Source organism: Dermochelys coriacea, chromosome 2, assembly GCF_009764565.3.
Source record: "Dermochelys coriacea isolate rDerCor1 chromosome 2, rDerCor1.pri.v4, whole genome shotgun sequence".
Lineage (NCBI taxonomy): Eukaryota > Metazoa > Chordata > Testudines > Dermochelyidae > Dermochelys > Dermochelys coriacea.
In genome coordinates, this window is record NC_050069.1 from 182,115,751 (window position 1) to 182,137,922 (window position 22,172).

Consider the following 22,172-nt stretch of genomic DNA (forward strand, 5'->3'; position numbering starts at 1 on the left):
TGCGGGTTACCTCTCTCCCAGAAAATTGGGACAACCAGGGACCAGACTGTGATTCTGAGTTTCTCAAGCACCTGTTATAATAAAACACTTTTAAACACCTTTTACTAAATGCCATATAAACCCCCAAAATCATATACAGAGAGATTTAATTGGACAACCCTTATTAGCATTAATGGGAGACATGCAGCTTAATGCCCATCCATTATACCGAATATTCTTACCTCTCCTTTTCAATAAAAGAATTGAAATCATCAGCCAAGCTGGAAATGGCAGGAATTCAAGTGAAATTGGAATCTGCAAGGCAGCCTGCTGAGCCTTGTTACTTGAGCCACTATGTTGGCATGGGATCCTGTTTTTGTCTTGTACAATAAGGAAGCCCATTATTGCTAACATGTGCTGCAAGAGTTCGTTAGCACTGAGGGTTCCCTTAGGAGTGGGATAAGTGATGTGATCCCATTTTTACCTATGAATATTTATAAGCAGACTGCATTCAAGCCTCTTTATTTTCTAGGATTTTTCTTCTTTTTCATGAGTTTTCAAGTCTATGTTTGAGGGGGGATTTTTTTAAAGGCAAGAATAATTAGGGCTTGGGGGGAGGGTTGATTGGTTGTGCAATAGCAACAGCTGTTGTTTTTTTGTGCCTCATTTGGCACTGCAGTAAAAACAGCAACTTTTTGTTTGTAATAATAACAGATGTGTATAAAATTAAACACTGTCTGTGCTTGGGATGGGAGAACGTGTTCTGAATAAATTTTAAACTCACATGAAGTTCACGGGTTCAAAAATTATCCACAGAATCAAATCCTCTGAAAGGCTTGGTGTGCAATGAATTTAGCTCAATTAACTATTTCATGGAAATGGTACTCAAAGACAATTTTATGCTTCAAAATCACCATGTGCTTTCATAGTTGCATTGGAAGAAACATATCTATAGCAACTCAGCTTTAGCCCAGGCTGGTATCACTAATTAGAGGTGTGGTATGTACTGGTGGTGTGAGGAGGACAGCAGCAAGGTAGAAAATGATAGTGAGAGAGAGAATGGAGCTGGTATAAAGGAAGCAAAGAACTTGGAAGAGTAAAAATTGTGGAGAGGAGAAAGGGGTAAGTAAGGAGAATATGGGCTTATCTTCATGTACAGCAGTGCAGCTGTGCCCTGTAGTGCTTTAGTGACGACGCTACTACACTGACAGGAGAGTTTCTCCCATCAATGTAGTTAATCCACCTCCCCGAGAGATGGTACCAATGTTGACGGAAGAAGCTCCTGTTAACGTACACCGTCTACATACACCGTCGACATACACTCTCTACACTGGGGATTAGGTTGGTATAACTGCATCGCTCAGGTGTGTGGATTTTTCACACCTCAGAGCAATGTAGTTATATTGATATATGTTTGTAGTGGAGACCTGGCCTTCGAAAAGAAGAGTGTTAGAGAATATCTACAGGGACTCAATCCTGAAGAGGATGAGTTTACTCCATTTCAGTTAAGCACTTAAGTACATGCTCAACTTTAAACATATGTGCATGCCTGTTGGCTTCAGATGGACTACCTACATGCTTAAATGCTTTGCTGGATCAAGGCCAGCATGCTCAGTACATTGCCGAATGAAGTCCAAGGAAACAGAGGAAGTGCGCCTGCGGAATTAGTCATGAGAACGTGGAAACAGAAACCATGAGCTAAAAGGCTCACTGGAAACCCAAAGCAGGGCTGACTTCGCTATCAGTGTTGCTGTAGGGCATTAAAATAGAGACACATATATTGACTCAGTGTGCAAATGAAAGAAACTCAGAAAGGCACTTCCTCAAATTATCAGAAATAGTAAAAGATTTGATACTAAAAAAAAAGTAAGAAAAAATGTGTATAACCTTGGGAAAAATGAAAGAAATGTCTCACAAAATGTGGCAATATACCTCCAATCCAGACAGTAATACAGGTGGTTATTGGGTATAAAAAACATATACAGCTTTACCGGTGTGAAGCCTGTTCCGAGTCATATAGAAAAGTCCTAATTAATTTAGAGTTAGGTTGATGAATGAATCAATATTGCATCAGGAAAACTTCATGAACAGAATGCTAAAGCTGAAGAGTTAAGCTTTTATAAGTCAAGGTATAAATATGTAAGCTTGCCTGCAAATCCTTAACTCTTTCACCCTTGTATGTGTGTATTATGACACAGGATTTAATGGCATGCTCACATGAGGTCACTCTTACTCACACCAAGCAGTGCCTTACTCCACAAGTAATCCCACAAGCCTGGGTCTAATGGTCTAGAGTGCTATTCTGAGCTAGTAAGGAAATCAAGGTCCTACCCATAATTTTTGTTAAACAATACAGTATTATCTTGTACAATTTTTCTTCAGCCTAGCTCATAGTATGCTTACAAACTTGCACCAAACACATCACTACCAAATCTATATCTTGTATTACGCAAAGTGTAGGTTTGTGACAGAACAGCCTCGACATAAGGTAGGTTTGTGAAAGGATCAAATGAGTAACGTGTTATTTGCTTTAAAATTCCTTAAGGAGAGAGAGAAAATTAGAACCCAATACTATAGGGTTGTTTTCTCCTATCTTCCTTCTAATATTCTTTATCTTGAAAAAAAAACCTGAGAATAATGTGTTTTTACATTAGGGTAATGTTTTGGCGAAGGGCTGGTTTTTTGGTTGGTTTGTTGGGAGGTTTTGGAGCTGGGAAAGGCAACAGTGTTTGCTGCAGACTGTGAGACTCCATTTTGAATCCCGGGACAGGATGGCTTGGTTAGAACCTATTAGGAACGGAGGGATGGCACAGCGTTTTTTGTTTTTTTTTAGCCCTGAGGAGGAGTTGACTCTTGTTTGGAAACTCAGTTTGGGGGTTCAGTTTAGCTCCGGAGCTTGTTTTAGTCTAGGAGTGTATCATAGTTCAGAAGTTCACTCCCGCTTGGAAGTTTAGTATTATTCGGAAACCTGCAGCAGCCTGGGAATTTAGTTTAGTTCAGAAGCTTATTCTAGATTTGAAAGTTTACTCCATTCCTGAGAACCCATCCCAGTTTCAGAAGCTTAATTTGGATTGGGATTCCAACCCCAGCTAGAACCCAGAGTGGTACAATTTAGTTAACAGTTTCAGATAAAAGCCTTTCTAGCCTAACAGGGATGTTTATTTCTTATGAAGCTGCTAATGACATTTTGTAAGTTCAATTTACATGCTTCCTATGCTTTGTTTTCTATATTTTTAATGGAGGACTTTAACTCTTTTTGCTCTTTTTCCCTTGACTTCACTTATGAGTCTAGGACTCACACCTCTCATGCTAGAACTGTAGCATGAAAATGTTGAAAGAGCATGTAAGTGTGCCTTATAGATGAGAGAGTTAAAGCTATTATAGGAATGTATAAGGTGAATTTTCATGTGGCATTGCTTTTCTCAATTGATTGTATGAACAGCAAGGGCAATAGTACATTTATTTATTACCTTAATGGATCATTTCCAGTCTTTTCAATTCTTAAGTTTATTTAAATGAAATATAATGTAATGTTGTATTTTGCAGATGGGTCATATTAAATTACTTTAGCAACCTGAGCTCTGAGGAGCCATAAAAGCTTAAATTGGGTAAATGTAGGACACTATAGAGGGGCACCCAATTTTTTTCTATGTTGCCACACTCCTAAGAATTCTCATAGAAAACTTGATGTGCTAGATAAAAAGTTTTCTATGGTCCCAGGTATTCATTTCCTATGCACTCCCTAAGAACTGCATGAGGGACCTCCTAATATTCCCAGAAGAGTTGCATTAGTGCATAATTTCTAAGGTATACAGTAACAGAGCTCCTCTCTTGTGAAGCTTAGGAGGCCCATGGGAGAAGGACTGAACTGTGAACCACCAAAAATGTGCAGGAGAAGATTGCCTCTACTGCACAGAGTTCCAAAGGTTCACTGGTGCAGTGACCCTGCCTCTATAGCACTTGGAAATCCAAAGTACAAACACCTTATTCTATAACACCTCTTCCATTGCCCTGGGCTCTCAAAAAGTCACCAAAAACATGTTTTTATTCACAGGAGTTTCTCACTGAAAATTTTATACACAGGTGTTTGTGTCTAATATTTTCTCCTTTTGGCTTCCATGACAGAGAAGGAAACATTGAGAAGGAGTAATGCTAATAACTTGGAGGTCTCTTCAGCAGGTTGTTTTAAAACGACTCTGAATAAAATGTCATTTTAGCTCTGCTTCTCCTGAAAGCTTGCACTATTAAAACTAAGTAATTTGCAAATGACAGGCATCCAAAACACAAATGTTAGACATCAGCCCAAATGTTATTAAAGAATAATTTTTCAAATAATTAAATAATAGCAGACTACACTAATCTTTGGATTCACTTCAAAATTTCACCCCCCAAAAAATCAGTCTCCATCTTAGGAGAAAGTGGCATAATTTTGGTTGAGATCATTCTCTGTTTTCATGCCTAACAAAATGATTACAACCAGTTGTATTGAAAAAGTGAACACAACCTTTGCTGCACATCTCCATAGTACACAGACATGATCTATTGACTTTGGCAACCTTGCTACACCAATAAAGCTATTGAGTATGTGAGAGAGAGAAGTAAGCCTGGGAGCAGAGAGAGCAGCTTTGGTTCAGATATAAAAGGGGGAGCAAAAGCACGGGAGCCTTCAGGGCAAAGAGAGAGGCTTGAGGTCAGAGCTAGCCTGAAAAGAGATGTTACAGTGCTTTGAGAATTCTAGGGACAAGGTGGGTGAGTTAATATCTTTTATTGGACCAACTCCTGTTGGTGAAAGAGACAAGCTTCCAAGCTTATACAGAACATTTCAGAAGTTGGTCTAATAAAAGATATGACCTCACTCACCTTGTCTCTAATATCCTGGGACCAACACAGTTTACAACACTGCACACAACAATTGAGAATTCTAGTCAACTATAGACCCTAGAATTTTTGACTGTTTCTTCTTCCCCAGGCTTCGGGTACACCAGTTCGACTGAGAAACACTGACAAAGATAAATGAGGGTAGGAGGGGAGAACATATTCCATTAAAAACTCACATAAGGGCAGCTGTTGACTGGAATGCACTGCTTCTTGCGACACTCTGTCTTGCCTTTCACACAAGCACAGATGGTGCAGTTAACAGAGGACCACATCTCTCCATCCTGCAGGAGGGAGAACATGATATAGCTATCAGCTGGGGTGGCGGAAGGAAGCTATTCTAACATGTATCATTTTCATTGCACAGAAAAGCACTTCATTCCCTTGTGGAGTTACATCATTGTTTAGTCTAAATTATTATGAGGTGCTCATCCACACCCAGTCCGATTAAAGATGAAGATGAGCAGGGATTTCTTCCCTCTGATCCTTCAGGTTAGAAAATCATTCTTCCAAGTCCATGTTTTCTTTTTCCTTGAATGACCTGATTAGTTGTATTGTTTCTCTCACCAGTGGGATGTGATCGCACCTATTGTGAATTTTCATTTAAGCTGACATAATTACAAAAATCTGATTCATTACCTTCAGATAACTGACATGTTTAAGTTATTGCATGTGAAAGCATTTCATTAAGATGTCAGAATACAATGAATTTATTCCCAGATGTGGCATCATTCTGGGTCCACAGGAATGGACAAATCATGAATTCTAATTCAGATTACTTACAGTGCTTTAGCAGACCCTGGATCTGCTAAACATCTGAAAATGTTTAGAACAGATACAATACTAAACTACCCAAATGTATAGCAGGAATGGTATTCTTCCAGAAGACAGTCTGTGTCTCTAAAAATGTATTAAGTGGGCAGCAGAATGCTCTTCATATGTTTTTAACATACTCAGGAAAGTATGGGGAACTGTCCTGGCTCATTTCTACATACCTTTGCATTTGCCAAGTGCAGTTTCTAAAGCATTCCACCTCACCCACATACAGTCCTGTGCTAGCCCGTGTAGAGCCTGGATGTGCAAGCCTTCTGTTTATAGGATGCTTGTGGAGGAAGGGTGAGGGGCAGGCAGACAGAAAGAGAATAGAGGCAGTCCAAGAGGACATAAAGTGATTATGGATCCACCTACACTCGAGTTTCTCAGTGTTGCGATCAGAGTGAAAGCATGCTCAAATTTTAAGTGGCAAAACAGCCTGATTTTTTATGCACAGCATGATTTTTAAGGGCTGTCCTGCTTTGTTTTTTATTCTGAGGTGATGTAGAATTGTCTAACCATTTTGGTGCAGCATAAGTTGATGGACACCATGAACAAAAGAAATGATCTCCAAGCAGGAGAGCAACTAAAAGAAGATACAACAGTTGCCTGATTGTGATCTCACACCTGTTTTACACTTATGTAACTCCATTGACTTATACAGAATTATTCCCAACAGTTGTATAAAAAAGGTAAAAATCAGACCCAGTTCCCACACACCCCTTTTTTGTGTTTTTGTAAACACTTGTTAGCAAAATAAAATAAATCACAAGAAGCAGAGAATTTCATTTGGGTGCTCAAGAAATAGATATTCATACCTGAAATACAATAGTGCCGTTGGTTAAGTTCTAGTCAGATCAAATGTAGTTTCTTTGCACCTATTAAGCATGGTGTTTGTTCACATAATTTACAGAATAAACATTTCAGCTATATACAAATAAAATAGAATTACTGGAAAGCAATTTGGAATGAGTAAACTTAGTGTACTCAAGGGATTTAACATTTGATCTGATTCTCTTATTTCACAGATAGCCAACAAGGTGACAGAGTCTGTTCCAACACAATGTGAAAGAAGCTGCACCAGCTTGAAAAAACAAACAGAGACCTGGCAATATAAGAAGTGTTTTTCAAGAAATCATTACAGATCTACAAATTTTGGGTGGGAGAGAAGGAGGAGATCATTGCTACATGGCGTTCCAATGTGGGGTGTAGGAGGCACGGTCTGTAACATAGCTGTGAACTATAATATACTCAAAACTTCCAGCTGCGACAAGCTTAGCACAATTCCTACTGGCTCAACCTGGAGGAGGTTCCCTTTTGACTCAGCTGATGAAGACCACTGAAAAATACCTTTTCTATGACTATCAGAATTTGTTTGGGAAGGGGAAGCACAACCCTCTAATTAAAAATGCATTATTCGGCATGAAGCAGCAACCTGATTCTCTGTTTGGGGAGAGGGAGACAGCATGCCAAGTATAGGAGAAATTAATTTTAATTTTTTTCTGTCAGCAGAATTTACACAAACATAAAAAAACAACAGCAGATGCAATTTTTTCAAATATTTGCCTCCAAGCTATTCTGTTGATCGATTCATAGAATCCAAGGCCAGATGGGACCATTTTGATCATCTAATCTGACCTCCTATACCACAGTGCCATAAATCTTCCCAAAATAATTCCTAGAGCATATATTTTAGAAAAAAATCCAATCTTGATTTAAAAATTGTGAGTGATGGAGAAATTGTTCCAATGGTTAATTATTCTATTCTATCACTATTAAAAATGTGCACCTGTTGGCAATAAGCATAATAAAAATTCTGCTAAAAAGCAAGCCCCAACACTAAATTATAGTAATCCAGTGCTATTTCAGCTATTACAATGATACCTAGTACTGAGTCACACCCAAAACATTACCCGAAAGATCTTGTTCCCAAATTTGCACACTTTCAGTTCCTCAGGAGAGACGTATGAGACACACTCCTGGCAGCAGTGTTCCTTGCTTTTATTGCATTCTCCAGGAGGTAAACACTTCTTCTTACATACCACTGTAGAATTCTGAGCAAAAGGACAGAAGAAAAGCAAAGGGGACACTAATTTATTAGGACAATGTTCACCCTCAATCGTAACATCTGTGTGTGTTGTGGTAATCATTTCCACTCAATGTAGCTAATAGCTACTTTGATCAGATCTGCTTAGAATAAAATATTCTATTGAATTCAGGAAATCTTTCAGAGTGTGTTTATTTAATAATGCAAGCAGGGCCTAATTCTGAACTTGCGCTTTTGTAGTCATGTAAAATCTGACCATGTTGATTTGGTAGCCTTTTACATTCCCTTTGTCTAGATATAAATGACCACACAAGGTACTTATCAGTACAGAGTCAGGCCCTGTACATCTCAAATCTTACAAACATCTCTCCTAAGCAATAAAAAACACAGCCCAAGCATAGGAATGCTACTGACTTACCCTGCAGGTACACGTAGTGCAGTTGTCATAAACAAAAGAGGATTCATTGTCATAAACATCACTGTGAAAGAGGCAGCTTCCAAATGGGAGGTCAAATACTTTCCTCTGGCCTGAATACAAACAACAGACACAGAATGTGGTTGAAAGGATGCCTTGTTGTCAACAAAAATAACACAGCTTACAGTTCCCAGCCCAAATTCACGTGCAATGTGACATTTGCTACATATTTCCATTTGGGTGTCTAGAAAGTCTTTTTAAACAGTTCCCTATTCATTTAGCAGATATTAATCTGAGTAAAATGAAGAGGTTACTCACCTATAACTGGAGGTTCCCTGAGATGTGTGGTTCCTATCTGTATTCCACTGAGGGTTTAGGCATGCGTACCATGCATCCGGAGCCAGAGATTTTGCAAATAGTAGTGTCTGTTGGTCCATGCATGTGCCCTTGGTTCACCTCACAGTTTTGTCCAAGGTGATAAAGGGAGGGATGAATTGACTGCATCTCCAGTTCCTTCTCCACCGCAAATCCAAGGAAACCACAGCAGAGGGGAATGAGCGTGGGAAGTGGTATACAGATAGGGATCAGACATCTCATAGAACCTCCAATTACAGGTAAGTAACCCCCTCTTCTTCTTCAAGTGGTAGTGTGTATTGTATTCTACTGAGGGTGATTAACAAGCCGTACCTAAGTCGGAAGAGGATGTGAGAAACTCAGACCTTAGCTGGTACACTAACAATTTTCTGCCCCCGTGGGGGTAGGCCTACATTTGGCCAGCATATGCCAAACCATTCTACTTGGCTCAAGGATGGCATTGTTGATTGGTAAATCGACTCTACCCGACACAAGTGAGTGAAGTAGGTCCAGCAGCTTATGCTGAGTGTCCTGGATCTCCTCCAGGGGAATGTGCAGCTCTCCAGCCACTCTACACAGGAGCTCCTGGGACTGGCCGTAGTCATCAGGAGATGGAGGGGAAGCCAAAGCCATTGCAGAATCTGGTGAGGATGACAGGAATCTCTCCTGTTCCAGGGGTACTGTCAGAGCCCAACTGAGTGGCTCATCTTCCATTATTGGTTCCGAGCATCTACTCGAAGGCACCCGACACAGTGAAGTAGGTGAAGCCTAGCTGATGTAACAGACTGGTTCCAAGGGTGGATATTGGGGCCAAAATCCTCAATAAGGCCAGCATGATAGATCCGGAAGGTGTTATGGAGGGCTTCACGAGATAGGAAGCCAGTGGCTCTGTTGCAGCTGGAGTGGGGGATACTGCTACAATGTAGAAAGTCTCCATTGGTACTTGTAGTGGTGGAAAGGGATGGATGCTACCTGTCCCTCATCTGATTCCTTCAAAAACAACTCGGAGACCAGTTCCATTGGCAGTACCGACAGAAGGGAATACACAGCTGGAGCGGGGGAGAGAAGGGGGGGAGGAAAAACTCTACTTCGAAGTAGAGGGCCCCAGAAAGTGTGAAGGCTTTGGTTCTCCCAACGCAAACACTTCCTGGGGCTCTGGGGCTTTTGCAGACCTCCCAGGAGTCAAGGATACTTTTTCAATCTCCGGAATCAGTACAGGAGCACTGGTCTTCCTGGAGAAGATGGCTCTCTAGCTCTGATGGATGCCAATGTTGACTGTATGTGCGGGTCCACACCTGGTACCAGTGGATCCATCAATTTGCATGGCTCCTTTACATGTTTGTGTGCTTTAGGACACACTCCGTCCCCATGACTGGAACTTGTGGAAGGAGTCTCTCTCTTCTTAAGCTTAGAGGAAGACTTACTGCCATGCTTATGTGCATGCTTCCTTACCTCCCGAGTAGGCCCCAGCGTAGGGTCCGTAATTGGTGGCACTGCCAGTGCCGGCCTCAGATTCAGCTGGAGGTGCACTCCTGGCGGCCTCAGAGTGATATACAGGGGAAAGGAAGGGGGTTGCCTGAAAAGGGTCTGAATCAGGTCTCATGGCAACTTCCATGAGGCGCTTCCGGAGGTCTCAGGTACAGATGGGGAAAGTCTGGCAGACACTGCCTATGGATGAAATATGGGCTTGTCCTAAGCAGTAGAGGCAGCATTGATGTTTGTCTCTGACTGAGAAAGAACATGGGCAGGAGGCTCAGATTTTAAAGCCTGGGATTTTTAGCAGAGTCCAGTACCTGCACGTGGGTATAGGGGCAGGAAAGCGGGGGAGTGGGGGTATTCAGAAGGAACTAAACTACACCAGAAGACCCCCACTTCTACTCCTAAAACTACCAAACAACTAAAAACTACTATAAAAAAACATAAAACAGTAAACCACTCTAAAACAAACTATGTACAATTGTGTATTTTTAAAGTGCATCACAAGCAACAAGACACTAATAATTCAGACCCAGACCATGTGGCAATGAGAAGGAACTGGAGACAAGATTGGTCTGTCCCGCCTTTTATCACCTTGGATGAAACCATGAGGAGAGCCCAGGCAGATTCACGGAGCAACTGACACTACTATTTTCAAAATCTCTGGATCTGGATGCATGGTGCATGTGTGTAAATGCTCAGTGTAATACAATAGGGACCATCACTCGAAGAACTACTTTTCCCCTAAGGGAGGGGATTTTAATATGATTTAGGACATGTTTCTATTAGAAAACCTTCCCCCGCCCCACCACCATACAAGTGCACCCGTGTACCTAAATCAATTTAAAATCAACCAGTCCAAACCCCAACATAAATGCACTTAAACTAGTCTAAACTACATTTATGTTTCTTCATTCAGTATATTACGGAATTACACTAAACTGGTTAAAGCATGATTCAAACTGGTTTAATATTAGGAGTTTGCAATTTAGTTAAACTGGCGCAAATGTGCTATGTGCTAGACAGCCATTAAATGAGTAGTCTCTGTAAAGATGTTTGATATATTCATTTAGTGTAGCTTTATGTATTATGCTCAAACATGTCTACAGAAATTATAGGAATTTACAGAATGTTAAAGTTACCTATATTAATCAGAATGGAACCATCAAAAAATAAATAAAGGAAAGGAAATCAGTGTGGAGAATATACATTTCATGAAGCAAATTGCATGGCTTTGGAAGCAGTGGAGGAAAGGTAGTATTATGGAAATGTTTTGTTCTCATGACGGTAAGGGACCTGACAGCATAGGTCAGAGTAAAGTTTAGAGAAGCATCAATTCCCTCCCAAAGCTCTGCAACAACACAGTCTTCCAACACCTTGCAATTCTGCAAGCAATGCAATCTTGCTACTCCACCTGTCTCTCTTTTGTTCTTCAGATTCTGCTTTATTGAATTCTTTTGAACAGATGGACAATATATTGGTTCTCTGATATGAACAAAAATCCACTTAAGACTCAAATAAAATCACTAACCTTATCTTCCCTTCTGAGCAAAGCAAACCTGCAACAACAACATGCTTTCACCTACTTTTTCTTTGGTGAGAGCCAAGCCCTGATTTTGCAACCTTCTGAGAGTTTATCTATTTGTCAGACAGAAATCTGTCTGTCATTTCCAAGGAATAAAATGATTGCTGCAAATAAGTGCAGCATGGCACTAACTTATTATTATGCTATTAATTTAGTTCTCAGAGTGGTGAGAAACCCGTATTTTGGCATTTGGGACGCTAATAGCTCACCACTATATTCCAAATTGCAATTAATTTCTTTTTAGTTAATATCTGGTAAAGGAGTAAAACCACTTAAACGAAGAGGCTTCCAGTTTGTCCAAAGATAAGATTAAATAGAAAGATAAACAGATAACAGAATATCTGTTTAATTAACATGAGATTTTCACAAATGCTAAAATCAGTGTCTGTTAAAAGAATGCTCTTGTCAAAGAATGCAGTGTTTAGCCCTGTCAGTCCCAGGATATTAGAGAGAAGATTGGTGAGTAAATATCTTTTATTGGACTAACTTCTGTTGGTGAGAGAGACAAGCTTTCACACTTACACAGAGCCTTTCTTCAGGTCTGGGAAATGTACTCTGAGTGAACCAGCTATACAAGGTGAAACAGATTGTTTAGGATAAGTAGCTAAAACATATTTCATGGGACTATTCAAAGTGAAGTGGCCCATTAACATAAGAACATAAGAATGGCCATATAGTGCATCTAGCCCAGTATGCTGTCTTCTGACAGTGGCCAATGCCAGATGCATCAGAGGGAATTAACAGAACAGGGCAGCTGATCAAGTGATCCATCCCCGGTCATCCAGTTCCAGCTTCTGGGAGTCGAAAGTTTAGGGATGCCCAGAGTATTGGGTTGAATCCCTGACCATTTTAGCTATTAGCCATTGATGGACCTATCCTCCAAAAACATATCTAGTTCTTTTTTTAATCCAGTTATAGTTTTGGCCTTCACAGCATCCCCTGGCAACAAGTTCCACAGCTTGACTGTGCACTGTGTGAAGTAGTACTCCTTTTGGTTTGTTTTAAACATTCTGCCTATTAATTTAATTGGGTGACCCCTCATTCTTGTGTTATGTGTCAGGGTAATTAATATCTCCTTACTCACTTTCTCCAGACCTTTCATGATTTCATAGACCTCTATCATATCCCTCTATCGGTCACCTCTTTTCCAAGCTCACCAGTCCTCGTCTTTTTATTCTCTCCTCATGGTGAAGCTGTTCCATACCCTTAATAATTTTTGTTACCCTTCTCTGTCCTTTTTCCAATTCTAATATATCTTTTTTGAGATGGGGTGACCAGAACTGCACACAATATTCAAGGTGTGGGCATACCATGGATTCATATAATGGCATTATGATATTTTCTTCCTTATTATCTATCCCTATCACTGATTCGTAACATTCTGTTAGCTGTTTTGACTGCGGTTGCACATTGAGCGAATGTTTTCAGCTGTATTCCTCCTAAGCTATGTGCCTGCACGGCCACAGAAGAGCCCATCAAGGGCCACACACCTTATTAGTACAGCCGCACAGGTGTGCACTTAGAGGCATAGCCACAGATGGGCCTGGAGGATATGTAGGGTTAGGTGGGGAATATGTGTTGGGTGAGGTCTGTGGAGTGAGGTGGGGGGCAGTGATGGGGGGGGGTTTCAGGAGTGCAGGGCTGTGGCGGAGATAGACTCTTCTCCCCCAGCTCTGGGGCTGCGGTGGGAAGAGACACCTCTGCCCCCAGCCCTGGGGCTATGACGCGGAGAGAGACTACTGAAAATTTTGCAGTGTTAATTTTCTTTTTATTTGATTTCATATTAAACAAACATCTTAAGTAGTGCACCTTGTTAATTATCCCCTGTTTTAATATTATTTCTTCTTCCATACCTATGTTAACTTTTTAAATATATATATTATATCTAGGTTTTTTGTTTCTACTGGTGGCACACATCTGCACATTACCTCGTTATTGGTGCTCCACATAACAAAATTCATTCCTCACATGGATGGAAAAAATTAGAGAGAACATTGGTTTCAGATGACTCCAAGATCTCTTCCTTGAGTATCAAACATACATCATTTTGTATGTATAGTTGGGATTATGTTTTCCAATGTGCATTACTTTGCATTTATCAACATTGAATTTCATCTGCCATTTTGCAAAGGAGAACTTGTGGCACCTTAGAGACTAACCAATTTATTTGAGCATAAGCTTTCATGAGCTACAGCTCACTTCATGGGATGCAACTCACGAAAGCTTATGCTCAAATAAATTTGTTAGTCTCTAAGATGCCACAAGTACTCCTTTTCTTTTTGCAGATACAGATTAACACAGCTGCTACTCTGAAACCTGTCATCTGCCATTTTGTTGCCCAGTAACCTAGTTTTGTGAGATCCCTTTGTAAATCTTTGCAGTGTATTTTGGACTTAACTATCTTGAGTAATTCTGTATCATCTGCAAACTTTGCCACCTCACTTTTTACCCCTTTTTCTAGAACATTTATGAATATGTTGAACGGCACTGGTCCCAGTACAGATCCTTTGGAAACCCTGCTATTTTCTCTCTCCATTCTGAAAACTGAACATTTATTCCTACCCTTTGTTTCCTGTCTTTTAACCAGTTATTGATCCATGAGAGGACCTTTCCTCTTAACCCAACTGCTTAGTTTGCTTTAGAGCCTTTGGTGAGGGACTTTGTCAAAGGCTTTCTGAAAGTCCAAATACACTAGGTTCCTGGGTTAGTGGTTCTGTTGTGTGGTGTGTTCCTCTGATATTCTTGTTAACTGCTGGAATTAGCCTACCTTGCTTGTCACCATGAAAGGTTTTCCTCTTCCCCCCCCCCCACTGCTATCCTTGCAACAAAGCCCGTTGCCAACTCTGTCCACATATCTATTCAGGGGATACCATCATAGGGCCTAATCACATCAGCCACACTATCAGAGGCTCGTTCACCTGCGCATCTACCAATGTGATATATGCCATCATGTGCCAGCAATGCCCCTCTGCCATGTACATTGGCCAAACTGGACAGTCTCTACGTAAAAGAATGAATGGACACAAATCAGACGTCAAGAATTATAACATTCAAAAACCAGTTGGAGAACACTTCAATCTCTCTGGTCACTCGATCACAGACCTAAGAGTGGCTATACTTCAACAAAAAAGCTTCAAAAACAGACTCCAACGAGAGACTGCTGAATTGGAATTAATTTGCAAACTGGATACAATTAACTTAGGCTTGAATAGAGACTGGGAATGGATGAGTCATTACACAAAGTAAAACTATTTCCCCATGGTATTTCTCCCTCCCCGCCCCCCACTGTTCCTCTGATATTCTTGTTAACTGCTGGAATTAGCCTACCTTGCTTGTCACCATGAAAGGTTTTCCTCCTTCCCCCCCCCCCCCCGCTGCTGGTGATGGCTTATCTTAAGTGATCACTCTCCTTACAGTGTGTATGATAAACCCATTGTTTCATGTTCTGTGTGTGTGTGTATATAAATCTCTCCTCTGCTTTTTCCACCAAATGCATCCGATGAAGTGAGCTGTAGCTCACGAAGCTTATGCTCTAATAAATTTGTTAGTCTCTAAGGTGCCACGGGTACTCCTTTTCTTTTTGCGAATACAGACTAACACGGCTGCTACTCTGAAACCTCTCCTTACAGTGTGTATGATAAACCCATTGTTTCATGTTCTCTGTGTATGTGTATGTAAATCTCTCTGATTTTTCCACCAAATGCATCCGATGAAGTGAGCTGTAGCTCACGAAAGCTTATGCTCTAATAAATTTGTTAGTCTCTAAGGTGCCACAAGTACTCCTTATCATTTTACTGTGTGAGTTCGTTCGAGAGCATAGAGATTGCTTGGTATCACCCACAAAGTACTGGGGCATTTAGTGCCCTGGATGAGGTACACCACATGTTATGATGGGCATGTGTGGGACCTATGGATCTTAAATGGTGTGTTGTGGGAGGGTGTGTGTGACGCTGTATGGAATCTGGGGGACACTTTAGGATATTGTGAATACCAATATTGTAAAATTGCAATGACATATGCCAGATATGCCATGTAAGATATCTGAAAAAATGTTATGATTTGCCAGATATGATAACCTTGTTTATGTTTGTATCACCTTTTGTATTATGAGTTATAGATATGTATGTCTGCATTCAAACTTGGGCTATGCTTCTCGGTGACACCCCCAGACAGTTTGGCATCAGCTTTGCCTAGCCTGCTTGAGGGCCCATTAAGGACCATCAGCTATACAACTGATCCATTGAGAAAAGGTAAGGGATACACACCTTATGACTCAGCAAGGCATGCATGGGCATGCCTATGGACAGAAAAGGCTTCCAAGCCATGTACTGGGCAGTTTGTGTTGGAAACAAAGGAAGCACAGGCCACATAGCAAAAGACTATAAAAGGCAGCTGCATCTTCTCCATTTTGTCTTCATTCCTGTTTCTTACCTCTATGGAGTAACCTTTCTACAAATGAAGTTCTGAACAAAGGACTGAATGACCCATCCAAGCTGTGGATGTGATCCAGAGGGACTTTCAAGCCAGCAAACTCACCAATACTGCTAGGAACCTCATGGACTTTGAATCTTTGTATGTATGTGACTGCTCTACCATTTAACATCTCTCTTCTTGTTCTTTCTTTTTTCTTTATAATAAACCTCTAGTTTTAGAGGATTGGCTAAAGGATTGGCTGGCAGCATGGTATTTTGGGTAAGACCAACCCTATACTGACCTGGTAATGTGGCTAACCCTTTGGGGTCAGAAGAACATTTTCTATATGTGAGTAGTGTGACAAAGCTCTGTCCTTATCTCCATGGGTCCCATGTTTCCTGGTGGATTTCACGAGCCTCAGAGGCTCACTGTGACCCTCCACGTAACCTTTCTCTCTCTAGAGACAAGGGTCACAGTCTACTGAGCCATTTTCATCATAAGCCAGCGAGGGCGTTGTGGAGAAGCTATCCTCCCTTTCACAGTCTCTGTTGTCTCCCAGTCTCAGTGATTAACCCGGGGGAGGGGGGGTCAGGAAGCCCAGGCCCACCCTCTACTCCAGGCTCCAGCCCAGGGACCCTAATAGTATCAGCTATGTTAGCTGACCTTTTAGAAACCTGACACGTACAATTCCCTGGGCTACTTCCTCACAGCAGCCCCCACTTCCGCAAGCTCCACTTCACCCTTACCTCAGGGCTTCCTTCCTTGTACCTGATATAGTGTGTACTACTCAGCCTCTCCAACAGCACAACTTCTTCCCACAGCTCCTGACATGCACACCCACCTGACTGACTGGCAGGCTTTTAACTAGTTTCAGCCAGTCCCTGACTGGCTTCAGGTGTCCCAGTCAACCTAGCCTTCTCCCTGCCTTCTGGAAAGTTCTTATTTGGCCCCAGGTGTCTTAATTGACCTGGAGCAGCTGCCATTTAACTTATCCTGGTACCAGGGGTTTGTTTAGCCTGGAGCGAATCTCTCTCTCCCTCCCTCCCTCCCACTTTGCAGACTTCTAGCTTGGAGGGAGGTGGGAAGCTGCTACTCCTGCTGCTGCTAGGCCCTAAGCTCTCCCTGCTGCTCCAGCTGCTCCCCTGGCTGGGCCAGACACCCCACCTCCCCATTCTCTGCTACCTGGTTGCTGGACACCCCCCTTGGGTGCTGCTACTGCTCCAACTGGAGCCCTGGGAGGAGGGGGGCTGCTAGCCCACTCCCCAGAGAGAAGGAGTGAGGGACCCCAGCCGCTGCTGTTGTGGATACCATCACCACCAACACCACCACCTGGTAGGGGTCCTTTCTGCCTGCCTGGACCACCACCTGGAGTTCCTGGAGCTGCTGCTGCTGCTGCTGCTGCTGTGGAGTCTGCTGCCTGGAGCTGCTGAAGCCCGAGGAGGAGAAGAAGAGGACCATCTACCAGTGGGGGAGCACCTAGAGACTTTGCAGACCACCACGGAGGGGGCCCTAAGACTGAGCAATTTTCAAACTGTGCTCTTCTGGTGGGGGTCTTGACTGTGTTTGTAGGGACACAGGGGGTGTGCTGTGGAGCTGCCCTCCGATCCATCTGTGTGTCCCCCCCAACCCCCACCACTAGTACCACCACCGCTGCCCCCTCCACCACCCCCACTGGCTGTATACCATCTACCTCAGCTCCTGCCTCTGGACTCAGCTGCTTGCTTGGCTTGCCACGCCCTATTTCCACCCTTTGGGCCAGAAGCAGCAGCCAGCTTAAAAAAGACTTGTGCAAGTGCACGTGGGCACATGTGCCCCCCTCCGGACTGCCTACCCCCCAGCTTTGCCCTTTACTACCTGCCCCATTTGCCACTTGTAGCTTTGCCCCCTCTTTTGCCCCAGTCCCCCTTACTAGCTTCAGTTTGTTTGCCTGCCCCGCCCATTTCCTTCTGCAGCCTTTGTTTGTTGGCCCCGCCCCAGCCTCTGAAGCTAGCCCCTTGGTTTCCCTGTTCTACCTCCTGACCGCTTAGCCCCTTGCTCCGTGTGCCCATGCCCCCTCCCATGTACTTGTGTAACTCCCCATTTTAGTTTCAACCCCTTTCACTGCACCCCGAATGTTGTTGTATTCCCCCCTACCCTAGTGCACCAAGAGGAGCTGGAATTCCACCTTGTGTCGGTGACTGACCCCTAACCCCTGATTGCCCCCTGTCCAGCCCACCCCTTTTGGCGCCCTCCTCCCCTGCCTGCAGCCTAGCGGGGAGGAGTGGTCGACCTGCTTCCCCTCTCCCCTCCTCCTTCTGGTGTCTCTCCTTCCCTCCCTGCTCATGATGGAGGAGGATGAGACGGGTGGGGCTCCACCAGCAGCCCCAGCTACCTCTCACGCACCTGCCCCTCTGTCACCCCCCCAAGCCTCTACCTCCGCCTCCGAACCATCTGCCATCGCCCCCGCTGGGGCACCAGCAGCGATGGGCACCGGGGTGACCTCCACTGCTGCCACGTCTCTCACCCCCTTAGATTTGGGGGGAGTCCCCCCAGCCAGTGGGAAGGGCCAGGGGAAGAAGAAGGGGAAGGGCCCTGCTAAAAAGACCAGGTCCTCCATGGCGGGGCTGCCCCCAATGCCCCGGCCCCATCTCTGGCTGGGGTGCCCCTCCCCGCTGTTCCCTCCACCAGCTTTGCGGGTGTCCCTCCCCCGGCCCCCAGAGCATACGCCCAGGTGGCAGCAGCCCCCCCGCCTGTCGCTACGTCATTTCTCCAGCCCACCGCCTCCACTACCATCTATAGTGGCCGGGGCCCCTTTCCCACCATGACCAGGAAGCACGGCGTCCGTTGCCTCCTGGTGCCCTCCTCGCCCCACGTGGAGACCTATGTGCGGGCGTTGGCGAGGGTGGTGGGGCCCACAGCCATTGTGGCGCCCTCCAAAATGTATGGCAAGGTCGTCTTCTTCTTAACATCGGAGGCCGCTGCCCAGGAGGCGGTGGAGAAGGGCCTGGCGGTGGGGGGCGTTTTTGTCCCCTTAGAGCCGCTAGAGGACCTGGGCGTCCGCCTGGCCCTGACCTCTGTCCCTCCCTTTCTTCCCAATGCCGCCCTGTTACCCGCCCTCTCTACCCTGGGGAAGCCCATCTCTGTAATCAGCCCTCTCCCGTTGGGCTGCAAAGACCCCGCCCTCCGTCACGTCCTCTCGTTCCGCCGGCAAGTGCAGCTTCAACTGCCGCCGGCGGTGTGTGATGGAGAGGCGCGGGAGGGGTCCTTCCTAGTCCCCTACCAGGGAGCCCGTTACCAGGTGCATTACTCCACGGGGGAGACCCGGTTCTACCTCTGCCGGGCGATGGGGCACGTCCGGAGGGACTGCCCCCTGGCCCGGGAAGGAGGGGCATCCAGGATCCCAGAGCCCCGGCAGGGCACCGGCCCCATCATCGCCGGCACCCCTGGCTGCCCGGCGCCCGAAACCACTCCTCCTCCTTTCCAGTCCACCATTGCTCCCGCTCGGGCCCAAGGGGCACCTCCCCAACTATGCCCAGACGAGCAGGAGAGCCCCGCCCCGCTGCTTGCAATCTGGTGGGGCCTGTGGAGGAGGGTGCGGCAGGGACACTGCCGGGCATGGGAGAGGACCCGCCCCAAGGGGAATCTTCCCTCCCTTATGCTGCTCTACCGTTACCCCCTCGAGTCCCTGAGCCATCGCTTCTGCCCCCTGACACAACCCCTGCTAGCCAGCCCCCAGATGATGCCATGGAGGGCTGGGCCCTAATCCAGGGGAAGCGGGGCAAGTGGAAGGCTCGAGCTCCGCTCCTCCCATCTGATGCGGAGGCCCCCCGGAAGACCAGGAAAGGGGGCACTGATGCCGAGCCTTCCGCTTTACCCACGGGTGTGTCCCATCCACCGGTGCCGGCTGGGGAAGACGTGGCAGCACTGGAAGGCAGTATCTCCCCTCCACGAGAGTCCCTCTCCTCCAAGACCCCCGAGGCTCCATCTGAAACCTCAGTGTGCTCCGAGGCAACAGTAGCGTCAGGTGGCAGCGGGGAGAATCCCGAGGTGGCGGAAACTGATCTTCCATCAATATATGAAGAGATCGAGGCCCTAGGTCTGACCCCGGTTACCCAGGGGGAGGACGACCCTATGCCAGCGGGCCTCGATATAGGCGACTTCACTCCAGCCTCCCTTTCCCCATCCTCCCTCCCCCTAACCGTTGCTTCCGCTACCACCTCCGAGGGGCCCCTGGACTCCTCCATAAACCCAGCTGCAGATGGCACCCCACTGAGAGCCGCCGAACCTGTTGAGGCGTCGGCCAGTGCCACGTGGCCGGGACCTGAGCCACCAGGGGCAATCGTCGTTGGTGAGGAGCATTCGACCTCCTTCCTGGGAGAGGGCCCTACAGAAGAGAGTCCACCCCCTGATGCCGTGGCTGCCAAATCCACCATAGAGCCTGCGCCCGGCATCACTGAGAACCCTCTCCCCACCCAAAATCTCACCTCTAACCTTGCCCCTTCCCCTGTCCCTATCCCGTCCACATCCCGAGATGTTATTGCCACCCCTGGGGCTGTCTCCTTCCCCTTGCCAACAGATGACCCCCAGGGAGCGGCCTTTGTGTTTACCCGTCCCGACCTACCAGGGGCTGCTATCCTCCCTCCGCCGCCCCCTATCGCCCCAGCATTCAGGTCAACCCATCAGGAGCCCCGTCGGGGGTCCGCACCTTGTCTGCCCGTCTCGGTGGGCCACGGGGCTGTACCAAGAGCCCCGTCGGGGAGTAACCAGACCATAACCCCAGCCCCCCATGCGCTGCGAGAGGAGTTGCGGGAGTTTCTAGAAGACGTCTGTGGCTCCCGCAACAAAGTACAGCTTGCCCTCCAGTGATGGGGGGACTTTAATCAAATCCTCCGGGCCGCAAGGGCCCTCATGGGGGAGGGTAAAAGGACCGGGAGGCAGGGCGCCGCGGCCTACCAGCGGGTCTGCCTCTTCTGTGACTCCTTACTCACCTACGGGGTGGGTCAGGGACTGCTGCGCGGCCCGCCGGGAGCCACGAGCATCCCTGCCAGCAAGGATCCCCCCCAGCCCTCCTCATGGCTCCCTTTACCATCGCAACATTGAACACCCGTGGCTGTAGGATGAGTCTCCGCAGGTCCCAGGTGCTCTCCTTCCTTCGGGAGGGGAGGTACTCTGTGGTTTTCCTGTAGGAGACCCATACGGATCCGACCGCCGAAGACAGCTGGCGGCTGGATTGGGGGGACAGGGTCTACTTTAGCCACCTCACAGTTCGTACGGCTGGAGTGGCGACCCTGTTCTCCCCCGACCTATGGCCCGAGGTGCTGGGGGTCGCCGAGGCTGTGCCGGGTCGCCTCCGGGTCCGCATGGAGGGGCTCGTAGTCAACCTCATCAACATCTATGCCCCAGCAGCGAGCCCGGAGTGGCTGCAATTCTATCAGCAGGCATCCGCCTTCCTCAGCACCTTGGATCCTCAGGAGTGCCTGGTCCTGGGAGGGGACTTTAACATCACCCTTGAGGAGCGGGACCGCTCGGGGACCGAGCAGATCCCGGCCGCCGTTGCCGTCCTCCAGGAGATAGTTGAACACCACTCCCTGGTGGACGTCTGGCACAACCACCACCCGGATGACACTTCCACGTTCACCTTTGTCCGGGTGGAGGCCCATCGGTTGCGCCACTCCCGGTTGGACTGCATTTATTTATCACGCTTTCATCTTTCACGAGCCCACTCCTCCAGCATCTGGCCGGCCCCATTTTCTGACCATCATATAGCCACCGTGACAGCCTCCCTCTGCGCGGAGAGGCCGGGGCCAGCCTATTGGCATTTTAACAACAGCTTGCTGGAGGATGCGGGCTTCGTGGCGTCCTTCCGGGAGTTCTGGCTGGCCTGGCGAGGGCAGCGGCATGCCTTTCCCTCAGCGCAGCGGTGGTGGGACCTAGGGAAGATGTGCGCCCGGCTCTTCTGCCGTGATTACACCCGGGGCGCCAGCCGACAGAGGGATGCGGCGATAGAGCAGTTGGAACGGTAGGTCTTAGAGTTGGAGAGGCGTCTGGCTGCCAGCCCCGAGGATCCACCCCTCTGCAGAGCGTGCCGGGAGAAGCGGGTGGAGCTCCAGACCCTCGAGGACCATCGGGCCCGGGGTGCCTTTGTTCGATCCCGCATCCGTCTCCTTCGGGAGATGGATCGCGGCTCCTGCTTCTTCTACACCCTGGAGAAAAAGAGGCGGGCTAAGAAACATATC

The 22,172-nt window shown here is 46.4% G+C and overlaps 1 protein-coding gene across 1 annotated transcript in view; it reads right to left on the reverse strand.

Annotated features, from left to right (window-relative positions):
- BMPER (BMP binding endothelial regulator) overlaps positions 1–22,172 on the reverse strand; it is a 208,605-nt gene that overhangs the window by 72,511 nt on the left and 113,922 nt on the right. Inside the window, exons 8-10 of the mRNA XM_038390677.2 lie at positions 8,133–8,242; positions 7,581–7,721; positions 5,034–5,138 (exon numbers count right to left, since the gene is read on the reverse strand). Coding sequence (XP_038246605.1) covers positions 5,034–5,138; positions 7,581–7,721; positions 8,133–8,242 — 356 coding nt within the window. The remainder of the gene's footprint in view (positions 1–5,033; positions 5,139–7,580; positions 7,722–8,132; positions 8,243–22,172) is intronic.